Source organism: Merops nubicus, unplaced genomic scaffold (genome assembly GCF_000691845.1).
Source record: "Merops nubicus isolate BGI_N331 unplaced genomic scaffold, ASM69184v1 scaffold6449, whole genome shotgun sequence".
NCBI lineage: Eukaryota > Metazoa > Chordata > Aves > Coraciiformes > Meropidae > Merops > Merops nubicus.
This window is the reverse complement of record NW_008632942.1, coordinates 10,867-33,026: the sequence shown is the minus strand read 5'-3', so window position 1 is coordinate 33,026 and position 22,160 is coordinate 10,867. Positions and strand designations below refer to the sequence as shown.

Here is a 22,160-nt window from a genome sequence, read left to right as displayed (position 1 = left end):
CGTGCCGGCGCCGTGCGGGACGCTCGGTGGCACACCGCTGGAGCGTCACCGCCGCCGCTCGGACACCCTCCGGGCTCCAATTCAATAGGAAAATCGCAAGCCCGCTTGGCCGGGAAGGTGAATAAATAGATAGTGTGTTATGTGGAACCTCAGAGCGGGGAAAAGATTAAAACTACTGATAACGCGTTTGTGAGTCGGTGCTGTGGGGGTTATTTTCCATAGCGTTTAAAGCTCTCGATCCAGAATTTTACCCAAAATATGTCTGTGCAAAGAATATCGGGCCATTACTTTTACGGAAACGCTGAGAAATTCTGCCAATAAATTCAGTTACTCTGTTGTGATTTTTAAGCCTTGTACTTTTAAGAACACTTAAAATTTTTATCTTAGGAAAAAATTTTTATCTTATACTTAAATTTTTATCAAAGGAATCCAAGAAAGCATATTTTTATCTCTATAAAATAAGTCTGGAAAAATATATAGTAACTTTCTGGGGGGAAAAAAAAAAAGGATAAAAATGCATTTGTTTAGCCATGAGTGTTAAGTGCAAAATAGCTGCTCATCTGGGAATAGATCTTGCTACCATAAGAGCTGCTCATCTGGAAAATAGGTTTTGTTACTGTTTCAGTGCAGAAAATAGACTTTCCATTCTCAATGATTTTTGGTGTGCTTGAGCAATAAATAACAGTATGAACTGGATTACATAATTAATCTATTTCCTAAACTATTTGCCTACATATTTATATATCATACATATTCATAATTAGTTTTTCTTTACATCCAAATATTTCCAGTAATATTTTAGGAAACAGAAAGGAAGTTCTTGTGTATCTCACATATGCTGCTTTTCCATACCCTCAGACCAGAGAGGTTCCTTACTACATGGAGATGCTTGGTGTTGCTGTGTTTTAGGTTTTGCATGTTCTTGTGTCACAAATGTTCAAGAATGTGAGTGAGACTTTCTTGTCTTGGAAATTACCAGCATTTTCTGCACATGGTGAACACCAAGTAAAATTGTGTTTTGCTGTCTTAGGATTTCTTATTAATATTCTGACACTGGTTTTACTTTTGTTGTTTAAGGAGAGTTTGACTGGGGGGGTTGTTTCTTTTTTTCTTCCTAGTTGTGCTTTCAGTCCTGGCAGTCTCTGTGCAGCATCCCAGTACTTTTTCATTGTACCGTCTGTGTAGCTCCCAGATCTTTATGTTGGATGTGCTTCAACTTCTTGGTTTGGTATCTAAAATCTGTCCTATGCAGATGATATTTAGATGTGTGTCTCTGTGTTGGGAAATGAGTGTTCTACCTGGTGCCACTGGACTGAGGACAGTGCTGTTGAGGTCAACTGTAACATTGGTGTAAATGTTTTACTGACTTGTTGAACTCTGTTAACTTTCAGCTTCTTGAAATTTGTCTCATGTAATTACCTGAGCATGTTTCACTGCTTGTATTGAGTAATGATAAACACAGGTTTGTGTAGAGCAACTCGACTGACGTTTTGTGTGCCTCCATGACCTTATAATTCCCCTGATACGTTGCCCACGCCCGCTGGCTGGCAGGGAGGGTGAAGACCAGAAGTGTGGGCGCAGTGGCTCTTGTCGCAGGGCTCCGAAGTGGTTTGCGTTAGGGATCTGGAGTGGAAGAGCTGTCACTTCCAGCCTGCTTCAGGTGTGTGCCCTGTGTATTCATGAATGATGCTGATTACTGCTGTTCATTTATAAAGGCAGGAACTGGAGCCTAGTGATGGTGATTTGTGCGGTTTACCTCTTGAACGGCTTGTTTGTGTTAATTAACTTGTGCTCATATTACTGTTACCCTGTTTTCTCCTTTGTGTTTGTTGTTCACTTTATCCATCCTGTTGTATTCTGATAGCAGCGAGGATTTAAAGTTGTTCTGGAACTGTGCTGGAAGTAATTTTCCTCCTCAGTAACTAACCTCTTGTCTATCTCTACCCTATTTTTTTTTCTTTTATTCTTTCTTCTGACCCTCTCGTTCCAAATTCCTTTTCCATTGCCATTTCTGTTATGCTCTGCCAGTTTCCCTCTCTCATCTCTGATTTCTTACTCCACTGATCTATTTTTATGCTTCTTCTGGAGACTGTTTTGCTAGTGTGGCTGATTAAATGGTCTTCACCTCTCATTGAAGAGCCCCAATGTGCTTCTTTCACTCTGAATGAAGGTGGATAGGAATCAAATCCCAAGGTGGTTGTATTTGGAATTTGGTTGTTTGATTTGTATTTTTTCTTTATGAATATAAAGGGGGAAGGGAAAAAAGTCAGGGGAGAAGTAGGGAATGGAAGCACAAAACAGTGGTGGATGTTTGAGAAGGGTTAGAGAGGAGAAGTTTAGTGAGGGAGTGTTTCATGGGAGGCTGAGGCTCGTCCACTAGTAAATCTGTCAAGAAAAGCGTGTGTTAGTGATGGCAGTTGCTCAGATATTTTCAGATCATTGGAGATTCTGAGGCTTGCGTAAGTGTCACATGTGCTGTTTGTAATAGGACTCTGGAGTTTGTTCTTAAAGCAGGTGCTTGTGTTGCAGATGTGACGGTTCAGTAAGCTAAATCCTTACATTGCAGGGTAATAACAACACCTCTGCTGAGCAGCTGGAAGGTGGCACTCACTAATGCTCCTGACGTTCTGTTAAACAGCACAGCTTCTTGGATTTTCAGTGGGCCTCCTTGCTGTGGTGAAGCAAATATGGGTAATGCCAGATGCACTGTAGTACAAATCCATAGCTGGGAACCTGCCAAACAGTTCAGTAGTTTTCTTGAATTCTGGCCAGTATAGGACTTATAAGTTGTCACAGGTTAGAATTAAGTTTTTACTCATTTCCAGATAAAATGTGAATGCTTTAGAAACTGTTACAGTTGGAGCTGATCTGACACAGAGTGGCCAGGTCTGTTGCCTGTGTGTGGAACCATAAAGTCACTTCTTCCGCTTCTCAGAGTGTGCTTCTAAGGCAGAGAGGATCAAGAGCTTGTGCTTCTGCCCACTGCTCTCTGCATTTACTAGGAACAGGATCCATATGAAGGCCACAGCAGACAGGCAAGGTTACCCTTCTGCAGTAGGCTACAAATTTTGTTTGCACTAGAGACAGATGACTGCTTGAGTGAGCTAGATACTCGAGGAATGACCCAGTGTGACATTGCTTACTGAGAATAGGTAAAAGTTAATCTCACTTTGTTGTAACTGGGGACAAAGGTGAAGGATGGAAGTAATAAAAGTTTACAAGGGCTAAAACTGAGATAAAAGGTAGTGGAGGGTAAGTGAGTTCTTTGGGCGTGGGAGAAGGGTGTGTGGCAATAGAGGCTATGTCAGGTTCACATAGAAAGCAGGGGGAGAGGGGTTAGGTTTAGGAATGAATAAATGTAGGATAGCGATAGCAAAGATTTCAAGGGAATGAATATAGTGGAGTTGATCAGATTGCTAAAAGACAGTCAAATGTAAGGGCTAGAGGTGGGTGAGGGTCTGGGGCAGAGCAGATGACCCCGTGTATGAAGTAGAATCTGCAGTGCTGTAGGCAGATGGCTGTGTTCCCCAGTGCCTGGAGAATGGTGAGGAGCTGTCTGCACCTCCTGTACGCTGCGTGCCCTGTGTGTGTGCCAGTGCAGGCTGTGCTGCATATAGTGGGGCATCTGGCCACATGCTTTTTTCTGCTGTCAAAATGCAAATAGCAAAGACAGCTGTGTATTCTCCTCCTTTTTACTTGGGTACCAAGTATACCCTGTCATTTCTATGCCCATATCTTTCCTTTATTAGCATGTCTTAGGAAGAATATATGCAAAGAGATATGTGTTAACAGAAAGGAGGTGTAGTTGTATCTTGGCATCCAGTACTGTGTCAGCTTTGGGGCCTTGTCTCACTGAACCTGTTGTTAGAAGCTATGTAAGCAACCTGCATGTTCAGGGCAACTGGTCTAGGTATGAAGGTGTGGTGGGAGTTTACTGGTTTGGTTTTGTTATTTTGAAAATGCAAACTGTGTCAGGAGAAAATGGTGAAAAACCAAAATGAAAACAGAAAAGAAAAGTATGAAAAATACTGAAAGGCAGAGACCAAGTGCACCTTAGAGCCCAAGTGCACATTACAGTTCAGTCCTCTTGTGCAGCACAGGCTTCTCCTGGGGTCAAGGATGCTGCTGGAAGGATGTGCCTTCACTCTCTGTGCACTGATCTCTCCCAGCAGCTGTTCTTAGCCTGAGATGAAATTCTCTTTGTTTGCAACTCTGAAAACACATCTGTTCTGCCACAGCATCTCAAGTGTGTAAATGTCAGGGTAGAGTGGTTCTGCTCTGAGCTCCCCTTTGGTGATGCTTCTTTTCAGATAATATTGGGGCTATTTGGAAGTTCTTGGGCCTCTAAATGTTGAGAACCTTCAAGCCAAATCAGAGAAAAAAATGAATAAAGTCAAAACTAGAAATACTGGGGGAAAACCTACTTAAACTCTTCTGCATTTGGGAAATGGAGAAACCTTTACTCTGAAAGAACAAATCACTTAGATGTACTTGTAGCACTAAGTGAAATGAATCCTGTCTTTTTGATGAGGTGTTGAAAAGCATCTAAAGGGCAGAAAATGTGTGTACAGATTGTTTTTTTGGTTTGGTTTTGGTTTGGTTTTCTGCAGACTTTTAAAGGAGAGGGCTCTTGGTGATTTCCATTCCTTCTTTTTTTTCTCTGCAGGACCTACAGCAGCTCTGTGATTGCTGATCTGTGTTTGACTGCCTCGAGGGGTCCTGGCAAGATGGCATCTTCTAGACTTCCCATCCTTATAGCATTGGCATTTTCCTCTTTGTCCTTTGTTCTTTCCCATTCAAACAAGGAGATGTGGTTTCAGGATTTCTTTCCACCTAACACGTGCCCTATAAATGCCAAAGCCAACACTTTTTACGGCATAATGTTTGACGCAGGGAGCACTGGAACCCGGATTCACATTTACACCTTTGTGCAGAAGAGCCCAGGTAAGGCCCCATGTCAGTCTGTGCACTTTGAGTATGTCAGCTTAGGTTCCAAATTCCCAAAAGAGATTTTTTTTTTTTGTTTTTCCAACACGGCATTTGGGAACAACTGAAGATTTGTACAGTTTATCCTTCAAATACACCTCTAGCAGATGATTATTTTCCATTTGTGGTGGTGTTTTGCTGTGAAAGTAGCTTTTTTCTATATTTTTTTGAACTCAGAGTTTTAATTCTGAGTATACTGGAGAGTACTGAGTTTCCAAAGATTTTTCATGTATGCGGCTGTTTAAAGGAATGTCTCATTGGACTGGAAAGAGGCTTGTGCCTCAACAGTCACACTTGTTTGGCTTTGCAGGCAAGTGCTTGAGCCCAGTCCCCTCTGTTCTGTGTTTTGTGAGTTGGATGAATCACCTGAGGTTAATTGGGAGTTGACCGTGCGTGTCTTAATATGAATTAATATTTCACAATTAGCCTGGGGATATAGAGGGAACTAAATTTTATTAAGATTAGGCAACAATCATACTACATTACTGTAACTCATCGTAGTTCACGAATGCACAATGAACATGCTTCTAACTATAGCAGTATGTTGTCAGTACTGTGAATTTGGAGGACACAAGGGCAACATTCTGCTAAATATGTTCCTGAAGTAAAGGAGCAGTGCTTGTTTTAGGCAAGGAATAGTGCTCTCTGCAAGGAGAAATCAAGGATAGTCACTTTACAGGGGTTGCAGGCCACTAAAGAGAAAGATTTGTGTTGTTGACTGTTTCGTGTAATATTTCATTTGTGCAGAGAACCTTCCAGAGTTGGAAGGGGAAATCTTTGAATCTGTGAAGCCAGGTCTATCTGCATATGCTGATCAGCCTGAAAAGGTAAGGCTCTCCTTCATTCTCTGTGAGTTAGTTGGTCTTGCTTCTGCTAGTATCAGTGGGACTCTACCAGTCAGTTCAAGTATTATTAATTGTAGTTGCACAGAGTCAAAAGAAAATGTAAAAGTTCTACTGTTGCCTCTCTAAATTTGTTCCTGTACTTCTGTGAGTTAATTTCTACACAGTGAAATGGGTGTTGTTGTTTTACACATTTTATCAATGGAACAATGGCTTAATTGCTTAAATTGTATCTATAAATAAAATATATGTCTTTGAGAATTTCAAAGTGATTTTTTTGCTCTAGCAGCATCCATATTCAGTGTTTATTTCCTCTATAACTACCCCAAATATGAGTAAATATATACACCTGTATCATGTACTAAGAATTTTCTCCATTTTCGCCTTTGGTTGAAATTTTCAGTGCTGGTCACAGTTCAAAAGGGCATGTTTTGTTTTGATGTGTTTAATTTAGAAGTAAGGGTTTAAGACTCCTAAAAATGTTTCATTTTTTGGTATGTATAGTTAGATCTATGAAAGTTAATATTTCTTAATAAATTATGGAGAAGGGGAAGAATAAAGTACTTAGAAATAGGTACGTAGCAGGTTAAGTTAGTCCTTAATACTCCTCTAAGTGTATTCTCTGCGTGTATCATCAGACTTCCAATATTTTTTTTGTTTTGATTCTTTTCTGTTATCTTTGGAACCATGACTTGGAAGCCAGTGCTCAATAATAGGTAGGATTCAGTTCAGTCATGCTTGGTTTGAATATTTGATTACAGTTTCAGCTGAATAATGATCTAGGTACAGGCAGTTACTCTCCTACTGCCTCAGGACTTCTGTTGTTTATGTATGGAGTTTTTCAAAACACAGTTGGACAGTTTCATCTTCCACAATCAGAGGTATTAACTAACATATAAATGTATAATTTGGCTAAGAAATTGGAGCGAGGTGCCATCCTCTTTATTTTCAAACACGGGTGGCCATGAATTCATGCACAGTACACTTGTTTTGTACTACTCTGTTGTATCTGGAATCAGAAATTAACAGCAGAGCAGAGAGAACTAAAATAATCCTGTTGTTGTGATACACAGGGCCAGTCCTGAAGTAAGCTGCCACTTTCCAGATACCCTGTGCTGACAGTAAGCTCTTTGACGAGCTAAAGGAGGTGTCAGAGGAATGATAGATTAGATACTCCACCTTGTGTGCTTTAGCAGTCTTGGAATTGGGGGCCTAGCACAGTGGGAGTTCCAGGTTTCTCAGTTTGCTCTGTTGCATCCAGTGCTACAGAAATTTGGGTATACAACTTCATGAAAGAGTGAATGCATTTTGGTGTTTTTTTTTATCAACTTTGAAGTCTCCCATGATTTCACTAAGTAGTATTGTTTGTTGGGTAGGAGAGAAAAATTCACCCCAAAAGAAGTTTTTAGAACTTTCACAGGAGAACGTTTGTTGCTAATGCCAAACTGTAATTGTTAGAGCAGTGTAAATAGTTGAGAGCCCTGCAGTGATGCCCGTACCTGCTGTGGTAACCATTCTACAGCTGGCATTTTAATTACACTACTTGCTATGGACACCCGTGGAATTTGTGTATTGCATTTAGTAAAATCTAAAGACATTCCTCCTGACCTTCCCAGCTTCAGTGAGTAATTGCACCCCTTAGCTTCACTGCAAGATATTTTTGTTTGTCGGGTAATCAGTTCACTCACCTCCCTCCGTTCTTTCCAAAAAATATTTTCTACAAACAATGACATTTCTCTCACCTAAGATACGTCACTGACATTGTCTTTAAGGTTCTAACGAAATGTCTAGCACAGTTTTTGTACTTACCTTGGGTGTGGCTGAAGTATCTTCTGCTATTGAATACTGGTTTCACTAGTGTTGAGGGGGAATTGGGAGGTCTATTTTCTGATGGCCTGTAGGAGGAAACCATAAGAAAAACGTATTTTTTTTTCTTTTAGGGTGCTGAAACTGTCAAAAGATTGCTAGACATGGCCATAGATGCTGTGCCACCTCACCTCTGGAAGAAGACCCCAGTAGTGTTAAAAGCCACAGCTGGACTGCGCTTGCTTTCAGAGGAGAAAGCCCAGGCTCTGCTTCTAGAGGTAATACTAAAATATTTTGAATGCACTAGTATTGCTTTCTCTGTTTCATCTTTCATGACTCCATTCTATGTAGCATAAGAGAATTTCAGCTATGAAAAGTGACTGTAATCCAATGATATCATGAAACTCACAGACTTTACAGACTTTCTGGTATGGTCTTGAAATCCTCTGTCTTGGTGTGGATAGAAGGCATGGGAAAAGAGACCTACAATACTTGTTTCTTTCCTGGCCCTTGAAAGAAGAAGAATATTGTCTACGCTACACACTTGTCTTATTTTGTACTACTGTGAAAAAGAAAACTTCATAGAATCATAGAATCATAGGGGTTGGAAGGGACCTCGAAAGATCATCTAGTCCAACCCCCCTGCCAGAGCAGGATCACCTAGAGTACATCACACAGGAATGCGCCCAGGCGGGTTTTGAATGACTCCAGTGAAGGAGACTCCACAACCCCTCTGGGCAGCCTGTTCCAGTGCTCCGGCACCCTCACAGTGAAAAAATTTTTCCTGAAAAACTTTCTCAGTCACCCTCAGAGGAGAACAAGACTTTTAAGACCAAGGAATCTAATCTTTATTTATTTCTTCAGGTCAGAGAAGTCTTTGAGGAATCACCATTTCTTGTTCCAGAGGACAGTGTTAGCATCATGGATGGGTCTCATGAAGGTACGTTTTAGGAGGAAAAAGTGAAAGCAAAGAGAAATGGGGGAAAGAGAGAGATGTCTTTTGAATGTGAGATGGAAAGAGAAATGCTTACTAAAATGAGGGGAAAAAGTAGAATGTTAGAAACCAGGCTTTTCCTAGATGGTGTTGATTGCTTGATTATCTGTTAGGATACAGATGCAGTTACACAAAGAGATTTATGAGTTAGCTGGAGAAAGGTTCATCTGAAGCCTTCTGAGGTTCCAGAACAGAATCTTGTCTCAGGAATAAGTATGCAGGTTAACCAGCTGAAGTCTGCTCCTGGAACAGGTGGAAAAAGAGTTGGTGTCCAGCTCTGAAAAGGTACATGGCAGTGTATAGCAAGCTAGGAAGCTTATGGGAAGTGCCTTGTAAATTCTACAATATAATAATTAAAAATAACCTATTATGATTAGCTCATCAATTTGTGGGTTAGAGTTGAAAGTATTATGAATATTAGAGGAGAATGAAGGATAATTGGCAAGTATTAAAAATAGATTAATAATAAAATATATCGTTTTTTAAAAAAGCAGCTAGTAAAGTAGCAAAGGAAGTAACATAAAATACAAGAAAGAGTGAAATATCTTGTATGTTTGTAGTGAGGGATGATTTTGCAGTACAGAACAGACCACTAACATTTTGGCTACATATCCAGACATACCTTGGAGAAGAGTCAGGTAATAATCCTTCTGTATGGATGCCTGGAAAGAGCCACCTGTGATGTAACACTCTGTTCTGAACACTTCATTATGGCAGATATACTGCCAGTTTGGAAGGTGTTCAAGGAAAGCAAAAATAATTGTCATGACACTTTAAGAACAACTAAATGGAGGAAGATTGAAGAGCAAAACCTGTCCGCATGGGCCAGGAGAAAAGGAGAAGTAACATAAAGTCTGCAAGTATTTGATGAAGTATTGTGCTGTGCTAGGACTGATGGGTGAATTGAGTAGCAGGGAGAAGTGTTGTGCTGACAGGCAGCAGGACCCATGAGGCATAGCAGAGCACAGTGTAGCTTGCCAAGGTTTATTTTAAAACCCCACCTCTTCTACTGTCCCATGTTTGCCTGTGCTTGGGTGCCAGTGTCAAGCAAGCTGCTGGTCAGAGCAGTTGTTTGTGTTTTGCTGGTTGCCACTCCATCTGTAGTGTAATTACAGAAATCACAAGATTAAAACGCGGTGGTGTGTATGGAATTTTCAGAGTAGAAATTGAAATGCTGAGTGAAAAAAGTGCCCACGGAAACTTGTGCATTGTGTCAGCTCATTACTTCTTTGTATATTTTTTGGGTAACAGACATAGGTCGTGCATGCTGCACTTGCACAGGCATAGCAAACATTCTACCCATCCCAGTTTAAGAGATTTTATTGACTCAATAATGCATCGTACCACTTAATTATGTTTGAATTAATTTCTGAAGTGTGGGGTGGTTGTGTTAAGTTAGTAATGGTTTCCAGGTAAATAAACAACGTGCAGAGGGGTGGTAATGGTGGGCAGGAGGCTGTGGGAGTATTCAGTGGTGACTTTTCCTTTTTCACTCTTTGCAGGAGTTTTAGCCTGGATCACTGTGAACTTTTTGACAGGTAGTCAATTCTGTATAACTTCTCTCTAAATATGAACTTGAATCTCTTCTGCAGAGGTGAGGTTGCCATGTCCTCCTCATCTTCCCCCCTGTAGCACCAGTGCTAAAGCAGTGGATTGTCTTGTCCAGACTGTGTTCCAGAGGGTGAGCCACACCTGTAGTAAGAAGGAGGCATCTTAATCCAGAAGGTGCCAGGATTTACTCAGGACTGGGAGGCACTGGCAGGCTGGGGTCTCTCATGTATGTAGGGGAGCAGTACAGCTAATCTGTTAGAAGGTGGGAAACAAAGTTTTAAATATTATTTATCCCAACATGAACCACGCGAGTAAAATGGTGTAGCAGGGAATGCACTGGTGCTTTAGCCCTCTGGGGAGTTCTGGAAATGCAATCTAGCAAAGGGAAAAGGAACTCAGTACTCCAGTAGATACATGAGCAAGCAAAAAAGCTGCTCTGGGTGAAGAGAATTGGTAACAGCTAGTTCTGCTCCTGCTGTCTTTCCTCTCCTACTGCTCTTGACCAGCTGTATTGTGGTTACAGAACTTACGTAGTCCCCCTGACAGTCTTCTGCAGGAGATACTTTGTCTCTTACTTTCAGCTTTTGCTGGATGCCTAGAGATTTATCTGGTTTGATCATTTTTGAAGGTGAAATTGGAGTCAAGAAAGAAAGTCTTGTGGATCTTTTTGTAATACCTTCTGTTTGCCTACCTTTTCTCTGTGATGTTTTTGGTCTCTGGAAGCCAGCTCAGTTTTCCTGTATTCCTGTGATAATGTGATAATTTGGTGGCTGCCTGAACATTCATGCAGTATTTTGCACGTGGGGTTGTTCTGAGCATGGTGTTGTTTGCAGGGCAGCTGACTGGCCAGAACCAGCATACTGTTGGGACTCTGGACTTGGGAGGAGCCTCGACCCAAATCACATTCCTGCCACGGTTTGAGGTAAGGGGTGGTTAAAAATGTGCGCGTTGGGACTGCAGGGCCAGTAGAGAGACCTTGAGCACTGCTGTGCTCTCTGATACAATTTTGTCAGCACTGGCACATGCAGAGCATCTGTGGTGTAGCAAACATCTGTATTTCTGTTTGCCTTGACATTAGCAGTTGGCTGACAGGCACTTGCAAACAAAGGATCCTTGCCTGGATAACAAGGAAGAAAAAAGAAAGAAAGCAAATGGGCAAAACCACAGAGAAACAGCTTTTGTTTCCTAGACCCAGGCTGGGAAAGCCTCATTAATGCAGACAATTATTTTGTATTCAATGAATGTGGGACATTTCCAGGGAGTATTCTTGCCTATTACAAGAAATTTAGGGCCTGCTCTGAGTTAGCTTGTTTTTTGTTTGTTTTTTTTTTTTTTTTCTCCATTCCAGTCTGATAGCAGATTCTCACTAAATTTTGGAGGTGTCTCATGGGGCAAACACCATTTATAATAGCCAGCCAATCCATTGTTTTCTTACCAATTTCTTCCCATTTTCTTTGAGAATTCCCCTTCTACCCCATAGTCTCTGGTGGACTTGACAGGATTTCCTCTTTAGAAGCAATTTGAACTGGGACCCAAATCTATAGTTTGCATGGGAAAATTACAAGTGTATTAGCAGGGCACTATAGTATTCTACACCTTGGTATTGTGAAGTTTTGTTCCCCTTTCTGAAAGAGTTCTTTGTTTGATATTTTTTTGTTTACATAAATTGAAGTTCTCAAAGGGTGTTTGAGGACCACAAAACACATGGCTTTTATATCAGGATATTTTAGCTGTGCAGTGGTGGGTCATGTTGAAACATGATGTGCAACCTTATCCTGTTCAGCAAAGCCTCAAGTACTGTGGGCTTGCCCTCTGTTCTGTGTTGATAACACCTGCTGAAGTGGGCGCTGGGCCAACAGGAAGGGGTGTTGCATGTCAGGGCTTTGGAGATGAAATAGAGCTGTGAAGTAGGCTGAACTGTAGCTCAGGATTCAAACATCTCCTTAGAGCCTTGCAGGAAAAGGCCTCAAGGATCTCCTGTGGACCAAAACCAATGTTGTGAATTTGTAGGGCAGTGTGGAGCCAAGGTTCGTGTTGCTTGTACACTATGTTTGCTTCTTGCCTGTATTGTCAAGTACATAGAAAAAAGCACAGCCGTAGCTCAGTGTGTTTCTGAAGGGTTTTTCCCATCTGATGGCATTAGCAGAGTTTTCCCCCTTTTGATTTGCAGAAGGTTTCTTTTTTCCTTCTGGCCATTTGAGGCAGTCACATATTTGCTCTTGTATTAATTTTGAACAAGATACTGCAATAATAAGAGATTCATTAATAAAATATTGATTACAAGCAAACAGAGGACATATAATAAGTGCATGGAGCTCGTTTTAAGCTAGTGTATGCCTCTCATGGTATTATTGCCAAAGCTATAAACAACTGAAACCTGGTCATAATCATTATGAAGTTGCCTGTCTGATGCCTGCCTCATCTGGGAGGAGTGTAAGATGTCTAAATTTTTGTTTTCTCCAAATATATATATTTTTTTTTCAGGATTTCTCCCTTTAAAAAGCTTTTGTGGTGTCAGGAAAAGAACTCAAAATATGGCAGGGTCTGGTTGTGTTGGGTCAAGGGTGTGACTGCCATTCCAGTGAAAATCTAGCTGGTGCCCAAAACAAATTTAAATTTGTATTTGTACAGGATAAAGTCAGGCTGAATACTGCCAGATCTCTTTCAGCTTCTAGCAGGCTTCTGTCTAGGACTCTACAATTCCAGTTCTGTTTGGCCTTTTATTTTTTGCTGTATCTAGTTACTTGAATGGTAACTACAGGGACTCTGCATCTTCAGTCCTCTCTTGAGATTTTGCTGCTTTGCCTGGGGTAGGAGAGTTCCTGATATGAATGCAGAGGGCCAAGAAAGAATGGGAGAACGAGGTGACTAGCAGAGGAAAGACAGAAACTGAATTTCAGTAAATGAGCCTTAAACTGGTTCAGATTTACAAGAATATGAGAGTTAGTCTGTCAAGAAGGTAGGGACTAAGTACCAGTGGGGCAGGGATGCACAAAGAGGAAAGACTGTGAAAGGAGGAAAACTGGAGGTGGTTAGACAAAAGGTTAATTTGGAGGAAAGCACTTAAACCAGGAGGTACAGCATCCCTTAGACTGGTAGTGAGTGGTCACAGTGTTTTCTTGAGTATCAGCAAGGCGTTTAACATGGTGAAAACATAGCCTATACTTCACTTAGCATTTTTGATTCTTCTGGATTCCTGAACTGAAATGTCTAATCTGACATGCTGAAGTTTGTAGCACTTCTAATGCAGCTGATTTTGATGTGGATTCTGTACATGTAGATGAGCATGTAAGTATGCTGAAAAATTTAGGTATCCTGAATTAGAAAGTATTTCCATCCTGATCTGTTGCACTTCCCCATTGTACACTGAAGTAACACAAAGATGCATATAAATAAACTCAGTGTTAAAAGCTGGAGATAGTACAGCAGTGGGCACCATTGGAAGACTGTTTCCAAAGCAGATCAGATGAGTGTGCAGTAAACCCTATGGGTATGTCTGTGATATTACATCAAAGTTGGTTATTCTTTATTGCATAATAGAAACTAAAAGATTTCTTCTTTTACTTAACTTTTAGGAAACTTTGAAGGAAACCCCTGGGGATTTTCTTACCTCATTTGAAATGTTTAATAGCACCTACAAGCTCTATACCCACAGGTGAGGAGCAAAAAGGCTGCTGTCTCTGCTGGGGAAATCAGTCTTTCTGCAGCCCATAAGTTAACCACAAATGGCCATGCTATCCCATTACCAGCTGTTGGGACCATGACTTTTTTAGTAGCTTTCTCATCTGCTTGAAACATTAGTTGAAGTGGAACATGACATTAGTTGACTGGAAATGTTCCAGGATCATGGTTAATATCAGTGCAAGGGAATATTTGTCAGTTTGTCAAATGAAGAGATAGCATTATGAGTCACTATTTAAGGAGAATTATTCTCATTGCCGGTTTCAAGCCAAATATTCTGGACCAAGCAGAAAGGTGGAATTTGTACCACTAGTCAGAACTAAACCTCGTCAGAGGTTTGGAAAGAGGACCTTCCTGAGACTTTCCTTCTTAGTTCTTAGTTTAAAATGGCACATCTCATCAACAACAAAGAGTAAAACCTAGACTGATGTAAAGGCAAGAGAGACAATCACAGGCAGCTGATACAGACCATGGAGCCCAACAGATTCTTGAACCAATTGGAGGGACTACTTGGCTTGGAATAGTATAATTGTGCTTACTGTGTTAAGCTGACAACATTCTGAGATGTCTGCAATGAAATTTGGAGAGTTTACCTGCGTGATTTACAGTCCAATGAGAACTTGACCACTTATAATAGAGTTAGTCTCAGCCTAGCGAGGGGTGACGATGACCATGATTGTTATTCACTAGTGGGGTGAAGATTATCATCTTGGTTACAGAATATGCTTACTTGACAGCAAAGCTTGTTTAATAGTCTTCCTATTGCTTACATTTACTGATGTAACTGTTTGCTGTATTCACCAATACAGTCCATTACATCACTTAAAATAATTGGGATTGAAAGTCATCTCCTAAAAAATGAGGCAGATGGAGGTGAATTTAACTGCGATGATTCTGTAAACATTTGTATTGACATGAGTAACAGAGAGGTGGGAGTGAAGGGCTGACAGGTTCTGCCTCTGGCTGTGTTGCTGAAGCCAGCAGTGTGTCATGATGTCCTCGTCAATGTTGTTCACGTCCTGGCTTGTAATGAGTGTGGCAGTAGTCTGTGGAGTCAGAGGGGAATTTCACACAAAGGCACAGCTCCCATTTAGTGGGAGGTTCTGCAGTTTTCCCATTAGTTGTGCCCTAAGAGCATATAGTCTGCTGTGTGTGACACAAGGGTGGCCATCCTATTCCCCATCCACTGCTCACATACCCTTCCTTTCTCCCTCATGTTTAAGATGGTACATTTTTGATTTTCATTAATGTCTTGTAGAAATGTCACAGCAGCTCTAACCACTCTCTGCAGCTTTAGATTTGCCTGTTTTACAACTCTTTGTAATTCTTGGGTTTATGTCACTCTTTTGGTACTTGGAATTGTTCTGGCAAAGGGAACTCTCTGTTTTAGAGAGTGGAGCCTTGTGGGAAGCAGAGGAAGGAAATGTGGCTTGAATGTTCCAAGATCTAAGAAGAGGCTGTGGGTGAAGCATAACAGAATTAAAACTGTAATGTTTTTCTTTGTTGTTTGCAGCTATTTGGGGTTTGGACTAAAAGCTGCCAGACTAGCAACGCTTGGAGCTTTGAATAGGGAAGGTATGTTCCTGTGGTAAAACATCCAAGATATTTGAAGAGATGGTTGGGCTTAGTCTGGTGTCGGGACCCTGTTTCCCATGACATTACTTCTGTATATTACGCTTTTCTGTGTTCTCGCTGATACAGATCTCTCTGGAAACAGACTACTGCTTGTCAAGGAGTTGTCTTGTGAGAGGGCTGCCTTTCCCTGTTTCCAGGTTCAGCCAGCAGTGAGACTGATTGCAAATTCCAGACATGAGCACATGGGAAGAGAAAACACCATATAGACACAGCCAGCCACACACTCACAGCCTTACAAGCATCTACACAAGCAACACGAATATGTCGTTTTCCTAAGGATTGCTGCTTATCCCAAACCCACTTTATAGGCCTCTCTGGTATCCACCTGGCCCACTGTGTTCCCCCAGACCTCCTGTTGTATTCACTGACTTGAAGGTCACGAGTGAATCACATACACTCTCACTCACTAGCCTGAATGCACAGTCACATTCCTGCATCTTTCCTGTCTCTGACCTAGACCTTAAGTCCTTCAGGTCTTCATGCCTAGACATTGGGCTTTTTGTCCAGTCTCTGGCCAGGACCTTGGATCTTTCCACCTTCTGGATCCTTAGCTAGATAGACTTGTCTTAATTACTGGAATGTACTCAAATCAAAAATAGTTTGGAATAGGGTTTAAGAAGAAGACAGGGCAGACTGCAGTGGTTTTTTCACAGGGCTCAGCCAGAAAAGCATACTGACCAGCCACCTGCCTAGGTGTGATTGCCTTCTTTTATAATCCCCTCCATTTTCCCACACTTGTGCTTCCCTGATCCCTTGATTCCCCCTTTCCCTGCCTTTGAGCCTTCTCCTAAATGTCCCATGGTAAATTTTGTGCAGTCCCACAATCCCCCTCAGTCATTCTGCAAACTCTGCTTTTTCTGTGAGATTTGGACTGGCAACAATAAACATTTTTTCTTCTCATCAACTTACATTATTTCTAGTTGAACCCTTCAAGGATACATTCAGTGGTTCCTTTAGTGGCCATTGATCCTAGGCATTTTTGTCTTCATTGGTCATTTTCTTTCTTTGTCTCAGTTATCTGCTGTTTGTTAGGGTTTGTGTATCTGTGTTTGATATATTACCTCTCTGGTTTCTTGGCTTCTGTGGTGAGCAGCCATTATCCAGATATCCTTCTACCATTTATCTCCTATTAAAAAACAACAGGCCCGGGTGCTCTGCAGCCTGAAGGACAAAATGGGTACAACTTTCCAGAATGAGACTAATCTATAATTCATAATCAGTTTGTGCAGCATCCATGAATTCAGATTTCTGTACTTTTGCTTGAAGACCTTAATTAGGATCTTTCAGCCTTTCTTTTCTGGTTCTGGATATTGATCCATAACGGTGTTCAATTTTATTCTTTCTGACTCTTTGCCTCTGGTTTTGTTCCAGCTGTGGATGGACAAATGTTCCGCAGTTCTTGTTTGCCAAAGCAGCTGGAAGCAGAGTGGCACTTTGGGGGAGTGAAATACCAGTATGGTGGCAACAAAGAAGGTAAACTAAGGAGACGTGTTGCTTCTTCTAAGAAAACTTGTCTCCAGAATCTGAGTTTTTCCTTGGCAAATACTCCATCAGTTACTTTGCATTATGAAGGAGACCTGTCCAGTCATAGATGCAGACTTCTGACAGAGAAAAATCTGAAGCTGTAAGAATAGCTGGTCTGTACTCTCCATGTTCTGGCTGTGATCTCTTGCTACACGAGAGCTGACTTAGAAATTTGGTGTGTGTGTAGAGGATTGATAAAATTACAATGTGATGAAGAAGGAAAGTTAAGAGTTTTGTCTAGCAGGTGGTTGCAAATATAAATGAGATTCTGCTGACATATGCTGAACATAGTAGTGGGAGTTTTGCCTGATGTGGAGGAAGCTTTTCAAGCTAGTCTGCACAGAGCACCTTTCCAATATTGCCCTGATCTGCTTTAACCAGTTCCACTTGATGATGGTGATTCAGAGTCCTTGCCTGCATGTGCCATGCTGAACTTTGGGAGGGATATTTAAGCTCTTCTCAGCTCTTCGGAGCCTTTAATCTCTGCTTCTTCTTTTCTCATGCTGTTGCGCCTGATTCTTCCATCTCCTGGATACGCTTCTTTGGCTCACCCCATCTGTGTTTGTCCTGACAGGAGAAACAGGATTCAGGCCTTGCTACTTGGAAGTACTTAAGGTTGTCAAAGGGAAACTGCACCAACCAGATGAAATTCGTGGAAGTTCCTTCTATGCTTTCTCCTATTACTATGATCGAGCAGTTGACACCAACCTAATTGGTAAATTGGTTTGGGATCACCTACTACGTGTGAGCATGCCAACCAGAAGGTGGACCAAGGATACTTGGAGGCTGGAGCCATGGGGAGCAGGGAGGGCTGGGGAAAGCAGAGGTGTGGAGAAGGAAGAAATACACAAAATGCCTTCAGGGAATGAACATATAGCTGCCAGTGCTGTTTGATGTTCAGAGTTCAGCAGATGAGACTTTGCACTGAGCTCCAGTTATACTTGCAGCTCTGTCCTCTACTACCAACAGATCTTATTCCTAGCTCAGCATCACCAAGTTGCACTGTAGGGTCAGCTTAGATATATAACTCAAATACTTCCAGGTCTATGATAATGTTTTCTCATCTCTTCCTTTTCAGATTATGAACAGGGAGGTGTTTTGGAAGTGAGAGATTTTGAAAGAAAAGCCAAAGAAGGTAATTGTCATGAGACTTGGGAAAGTGACGTGGATGAGAAATGACAGAAATATGAACAGGCAGTACATGATAAGAGTTTGATCTTAATAGAAAAAAAAAAGAAAAGTTTATTTAACCTTTATTCCACTTACACATTCCGTGCCATATTATGTACCTTTTATTAGCCAACACCTGTAGCTGCTGCAGAAGGAAGTACTAGTAGAGCAGTGAAGGGAAGAAAAATGTCAGAAGCTTCACAGTTCTGCTCAGTAGAGGCAAGAAATAGTTCATCAGTGCCAGTACAAAAGAAAGTGAATTTGCTGTGTCAAGAGTTCCTCAATACAACTCTCTGAGTTTAGGAGAGCACTGACTTCTGTAAGTCTGACATGAAATCCTTTCTAATCCCTAACAGAATGGAGAGATACCATAGAGGTTGTCCAAGTCTGACAGCCTGTTCTGGATTTCTTTTCCTCCCCCTGACTTTTTTCCTGAGTGCTTGTTCTGGTTTTGTACCTACTCCAGTGAAAAAAGAGCCCCCACCTTGCTGTGCTACTAATGGCTAAGAGTGAGACATTGCTTCTGAATTGCAGTCATCCTCAGGGTGATTAGTAGACTGTATATTTCACCAGAAGGTGCTGAATTGTGTGTCCTGGTTTGTTCCTGCTTGTCGTGTCCACTGTACACTTGCTGGGCTGACTATAGAATCATAGAATCATTTAGGTTGGAAGGGACCTCCAAGATCATCAAGTCCAACCATTGAGCCATTAGGGCTCTAAAGTCCTCTGCTAAAACAGATCAGAATCTGTCAGGGTTGGAAGGGACCACAAGGATCACCCAGTTCCAACCCCTCTGCCATGAGCAGGGACACCTCCCACTAGATTAGGCTGCCCAGAGCCTCATCCAGCCTGGCCTTAAAGACCCCCAGGGATGGGGCCTCAACCCCCTCCCTGGGCAACCCATTCCAGGGTCTCACCACTCTCATGGGGAAGAACTTCTTCCTCACATCCAGCCTGAATCTGCCCACTTCCAGCTTTGCCCCATCCCCTCTAGTTCTGTTGTTACTCGATATCCTAAAAAGTCCTATAACTTTGTTGACTTTATACTGGCATTGGTGTTAGTTTGGCTGTTTCATTAAATCCATTTTTATTTCAAACCATGGGTCTCCTCTCCTTTTCCCAATCTCTCCTCTTGCCTGAGGAGGGGTCACTGGGTGATAGAGCAACTGCTGTAGTTTAGCCCCAGATATGGGCTAAAAGTAGACATTCTGTACTTCAGGACTGACTTTTTTTTTTTCTTCTTCTTTAAATAGAACCTAAATTCTAATGATTTTGCAGTTAAACTTAATCCTCCTAGAAACTCAGATGTGGTTAGAAAAAAATAAAAGCTGCCATCCTAGAAGGTGGAGTCCATTACTGGAGCCATCCTTGGAGACTAGACAAGCAAGATAGGGGATGCTGTGTTCTTGAAAGACTAAGTAATCTACCAACTCCCTGTCAGTTACCCGTAGAGCAGAGATTGAGACTTCAGAAGAGCTATGTGGATTATGTTGCTGTAATAAAAGATGTACTTAGACTGGAGTTAGGAAGAACTGGAAGTACTGTATGGTTTATTCTGCAACATTACAAACAGCTGAGCAGCATGTACAATGTGTCCATATGTACCTGTTAACAGAAGTGGGTGACTTATTTTAGTAAGCTTTGGCTTGAGGTCATTTTGGATGTACAATGTGGATAAAAAAAGCTCTTATTTTGCTGAGATTTTTTTCTTTCCTCCTTCTCTAGTCTGTAATAACATGGAGAGGTACAGCTCATCCAGTCCTTTCCTCTGCATGGATCTCACTTACATCACTGCTTTACTAAAGGAAGGTTTTGGATTTAGGGACAACACGCTCTTACAGGTGAGAAAAATGGTTAAATCCCAAAGCTAGCTTGCCAATTTCTGTATCAATCAACATGCCTTAGTTCCTTTTTCTGGCTAATTATCCACTGAGTCTTTCCAGCATTGTTACATGTAGTTGCTGTCATCTGTGCACCATATGAATCAAGAGAACTGTTGGGAACAACTTTTTTTCCTTTATAGCTAACAAAGAAAGTGAACAACATAGAGACAAGCTGGACTTTGGGTGCTACCTTTCACCTGCTGCAGTCTCTAGGGATAACCTATTGAGCTGTGACATTCCTGTGGACTTCAGCATTTCTGAAAGGCTGAGAAAGCAAGTTGAAATCTCCAGGTATGTTGTTCAGCTGGAGTTTGTCACAGAGCAGAACATGGACCAAAACTATAGAACACATCTTCACCCTGGATTGGTGTCATGCCTAATGAGAGTTGCTGCAGTATGATTGATAATTGTAATTGCCATAAGTGATCCAGAAGCTGCCTTCTGAAAGCCAAAAGGCCTGTGCTCTAGCAGAGTATCTGCAAGGGGCTCAAAGCCAGCTTCCACCAGCACGTTTGCGTAGCATGCCATTGCTCGAAGCACAGAGTACCTGGCACGTGCTGGCAGACAGACACGTGACTTCCCCTCTCCTCTTTGTTTTAAACATACGTAAGTTTGCTTGTGAGATGCTAAATACAGAAATTAAAGATGACATTAACAGTCATTCAGAGAAAAGTGAACAACTCTGGTTGCTGCCAGCCTCAGCGCTCCAAGGACCCAGCTGTTGGCTTACCTAGTACATTGCAAGTAAGTACATAAGACTCCAGTCTTTCAAGAAGGGGCCTACTGTAAGCACACTTTCGCATGGTTTTGGGAAAGGTGTTGACTAAAACATAGGCTGTAACTTAGCAAGCATTTCTTTAGGCAGCAGTCACTTCCTAAGCAGAATGTGTACCTGTCTATGTTCCCTTCTGCTGCCCATTACAAGCCTGGGCAGCTTTGGTGTACATCTGGCTACCAGGCCTGATGATTTGATTAATTTAGCATGTAGTTATAACACATAGCTATGCAGCACAACTAGGCAGCAGTGTCAGCTATTTCAACTCTACTGCCAAAAGAAGTGCTTGTCACGTTACTCCCACAAGGCCATTAAGGGTGCAGTCAGAGGAAATGGCTGATCCGACAGCTCTCTGCTGTGAGAGCCACTTCTGCTGCTCTGCTCAGCGAGGCACTCCCACAGCTGCCTTTCCTCCCATGCTGGTACTCCTCAGGTTCTTTGGTGGACACGACACCAAACTTGGGTTAAATCAGCTCACCAAAGAGCTAAGTCTGGTGCTAGCACGAGGGAAACGGGCATTGCACGGCCTGGAGACCTGCTGGGCCAGCAAGCTGTTAGAACAGCACAGCCCCTTTTGTCAGAGTAAGCTCTAAGATATGGTTTCCCAGCTGAAAGTCTGAGTTTACTGCTTCCTGCACCTACCTTTGGAACCTCGTCTGAATGCCAAGCTGTGGTGAAACAAGTTGTTTTTTCAGTTGTTCGGTAGATGAAAATAGGGAGAGAGCAGAATTAGCATCAGAAATGGGCAGAACTAGAACAGAAGTAGCTTTGCTTTCTTATCCCTGTTGGCTTATCCCTTGCTCATTTTAAACTGTTTTAGACTTAATTTCTCTTTAATATAGTGGAGTGGGAGCCATAAAATGTGTGCAGCTCTGCACTGCTGTGGAATTATTTTTAATATATACAGCAGGTCTTTTGGAACAGTGCATCCAATGACAGGGTTGCAGCTGTTTAGGAAGCTCAAGATTTCTGTCAGGATAGCATGAAGCTATCTGGATAACAATGTAAAGTGGATCTTGCTATCTCTTTTACACCAAATATATAGAGAAATTAAAGATCAATATTCTAAATAAAGCATCTTGTCAGATAGGCTAGAAAGCTGGGCTGTAGGATCCTGTTGTGTTTTTTTTGTTTGTTTGTTTAATTGGCTGTAGAGAGCATCAGGATTGCTCAAGTATTATGAGGCTCCATGTATGGGCCTTGCATTGTCCTAAGTAGAAATAGCTCTTAAGAAAATTTTTTCCACCCCATTAAATAGCTGGCATCTAGCTCATGAAAAATTAATACCTTCTACTTACCATGGAACATGTAAG

At 41.7% G+C, this 22,160-nt stretch overlaps 1 protein-coding gene across 1 annotated transcript; it reads left to right on the top strand.

The window, feature by feature from the left end:
* The first annotated feature begins 4,727 nt into the window (after positions 1–4,727).
* Positions 4,728–20,349, top strand: ENTPD5 (ectonucleoside triphosphate diphosphohydrolase 5). The gene is made up of 13 exons (XM_008948061.1): positions 4,728–4,944; positions 5,734–5,813; positions 7,769–7,912; positions 8,499–8,574; positions 10,131–10,166; positions 11,013–11,101; positions 13,755–13,834; positions 15,374–15,435; positions 16,867–16,968; positions 17,594–17,734; positions 18,098–18,154; positions 19,915–20,030; positions 20,213–20,349. The coding sequence occupies exons 1-13, from the start codon at positions 4,728–4,730 to the stop codon at positions 20,297–20,299; spliced, it is 1,287 nt and encodes a 428-aa protein (XP_008946309.1). The 3' UTR covers positions 20,300–20,349.
* Positions 20,350–22,160: the final 1,811 nt, after the last annotated feature.

Excerpts from the sequence above, each read along its gene's own strand:
- ENTPD5 (XM_008948061.1), top strand. The coding sequence starts at position 4,728 with ATGGCATCTTCTAGACTTCCCATCCTTATAGCATTGGCATTTTCCTCT. Across the intron at positions 10,167-11,012 it reads CACTGTGAACTTTTTGACAG|GGCAGCTGACTGGCCAGAAC; the intron begins GTAGTCAATTCT and ends TGTTGTTTGCAG. Across the intron at positions 18,155-19,914 it reads TGAAAGAAAAGCCAAAGAAG|TCTGTAATAACATGGAGAGG; the intron begins GTAATTGTCATG and ends CTCCTTCTCTAG.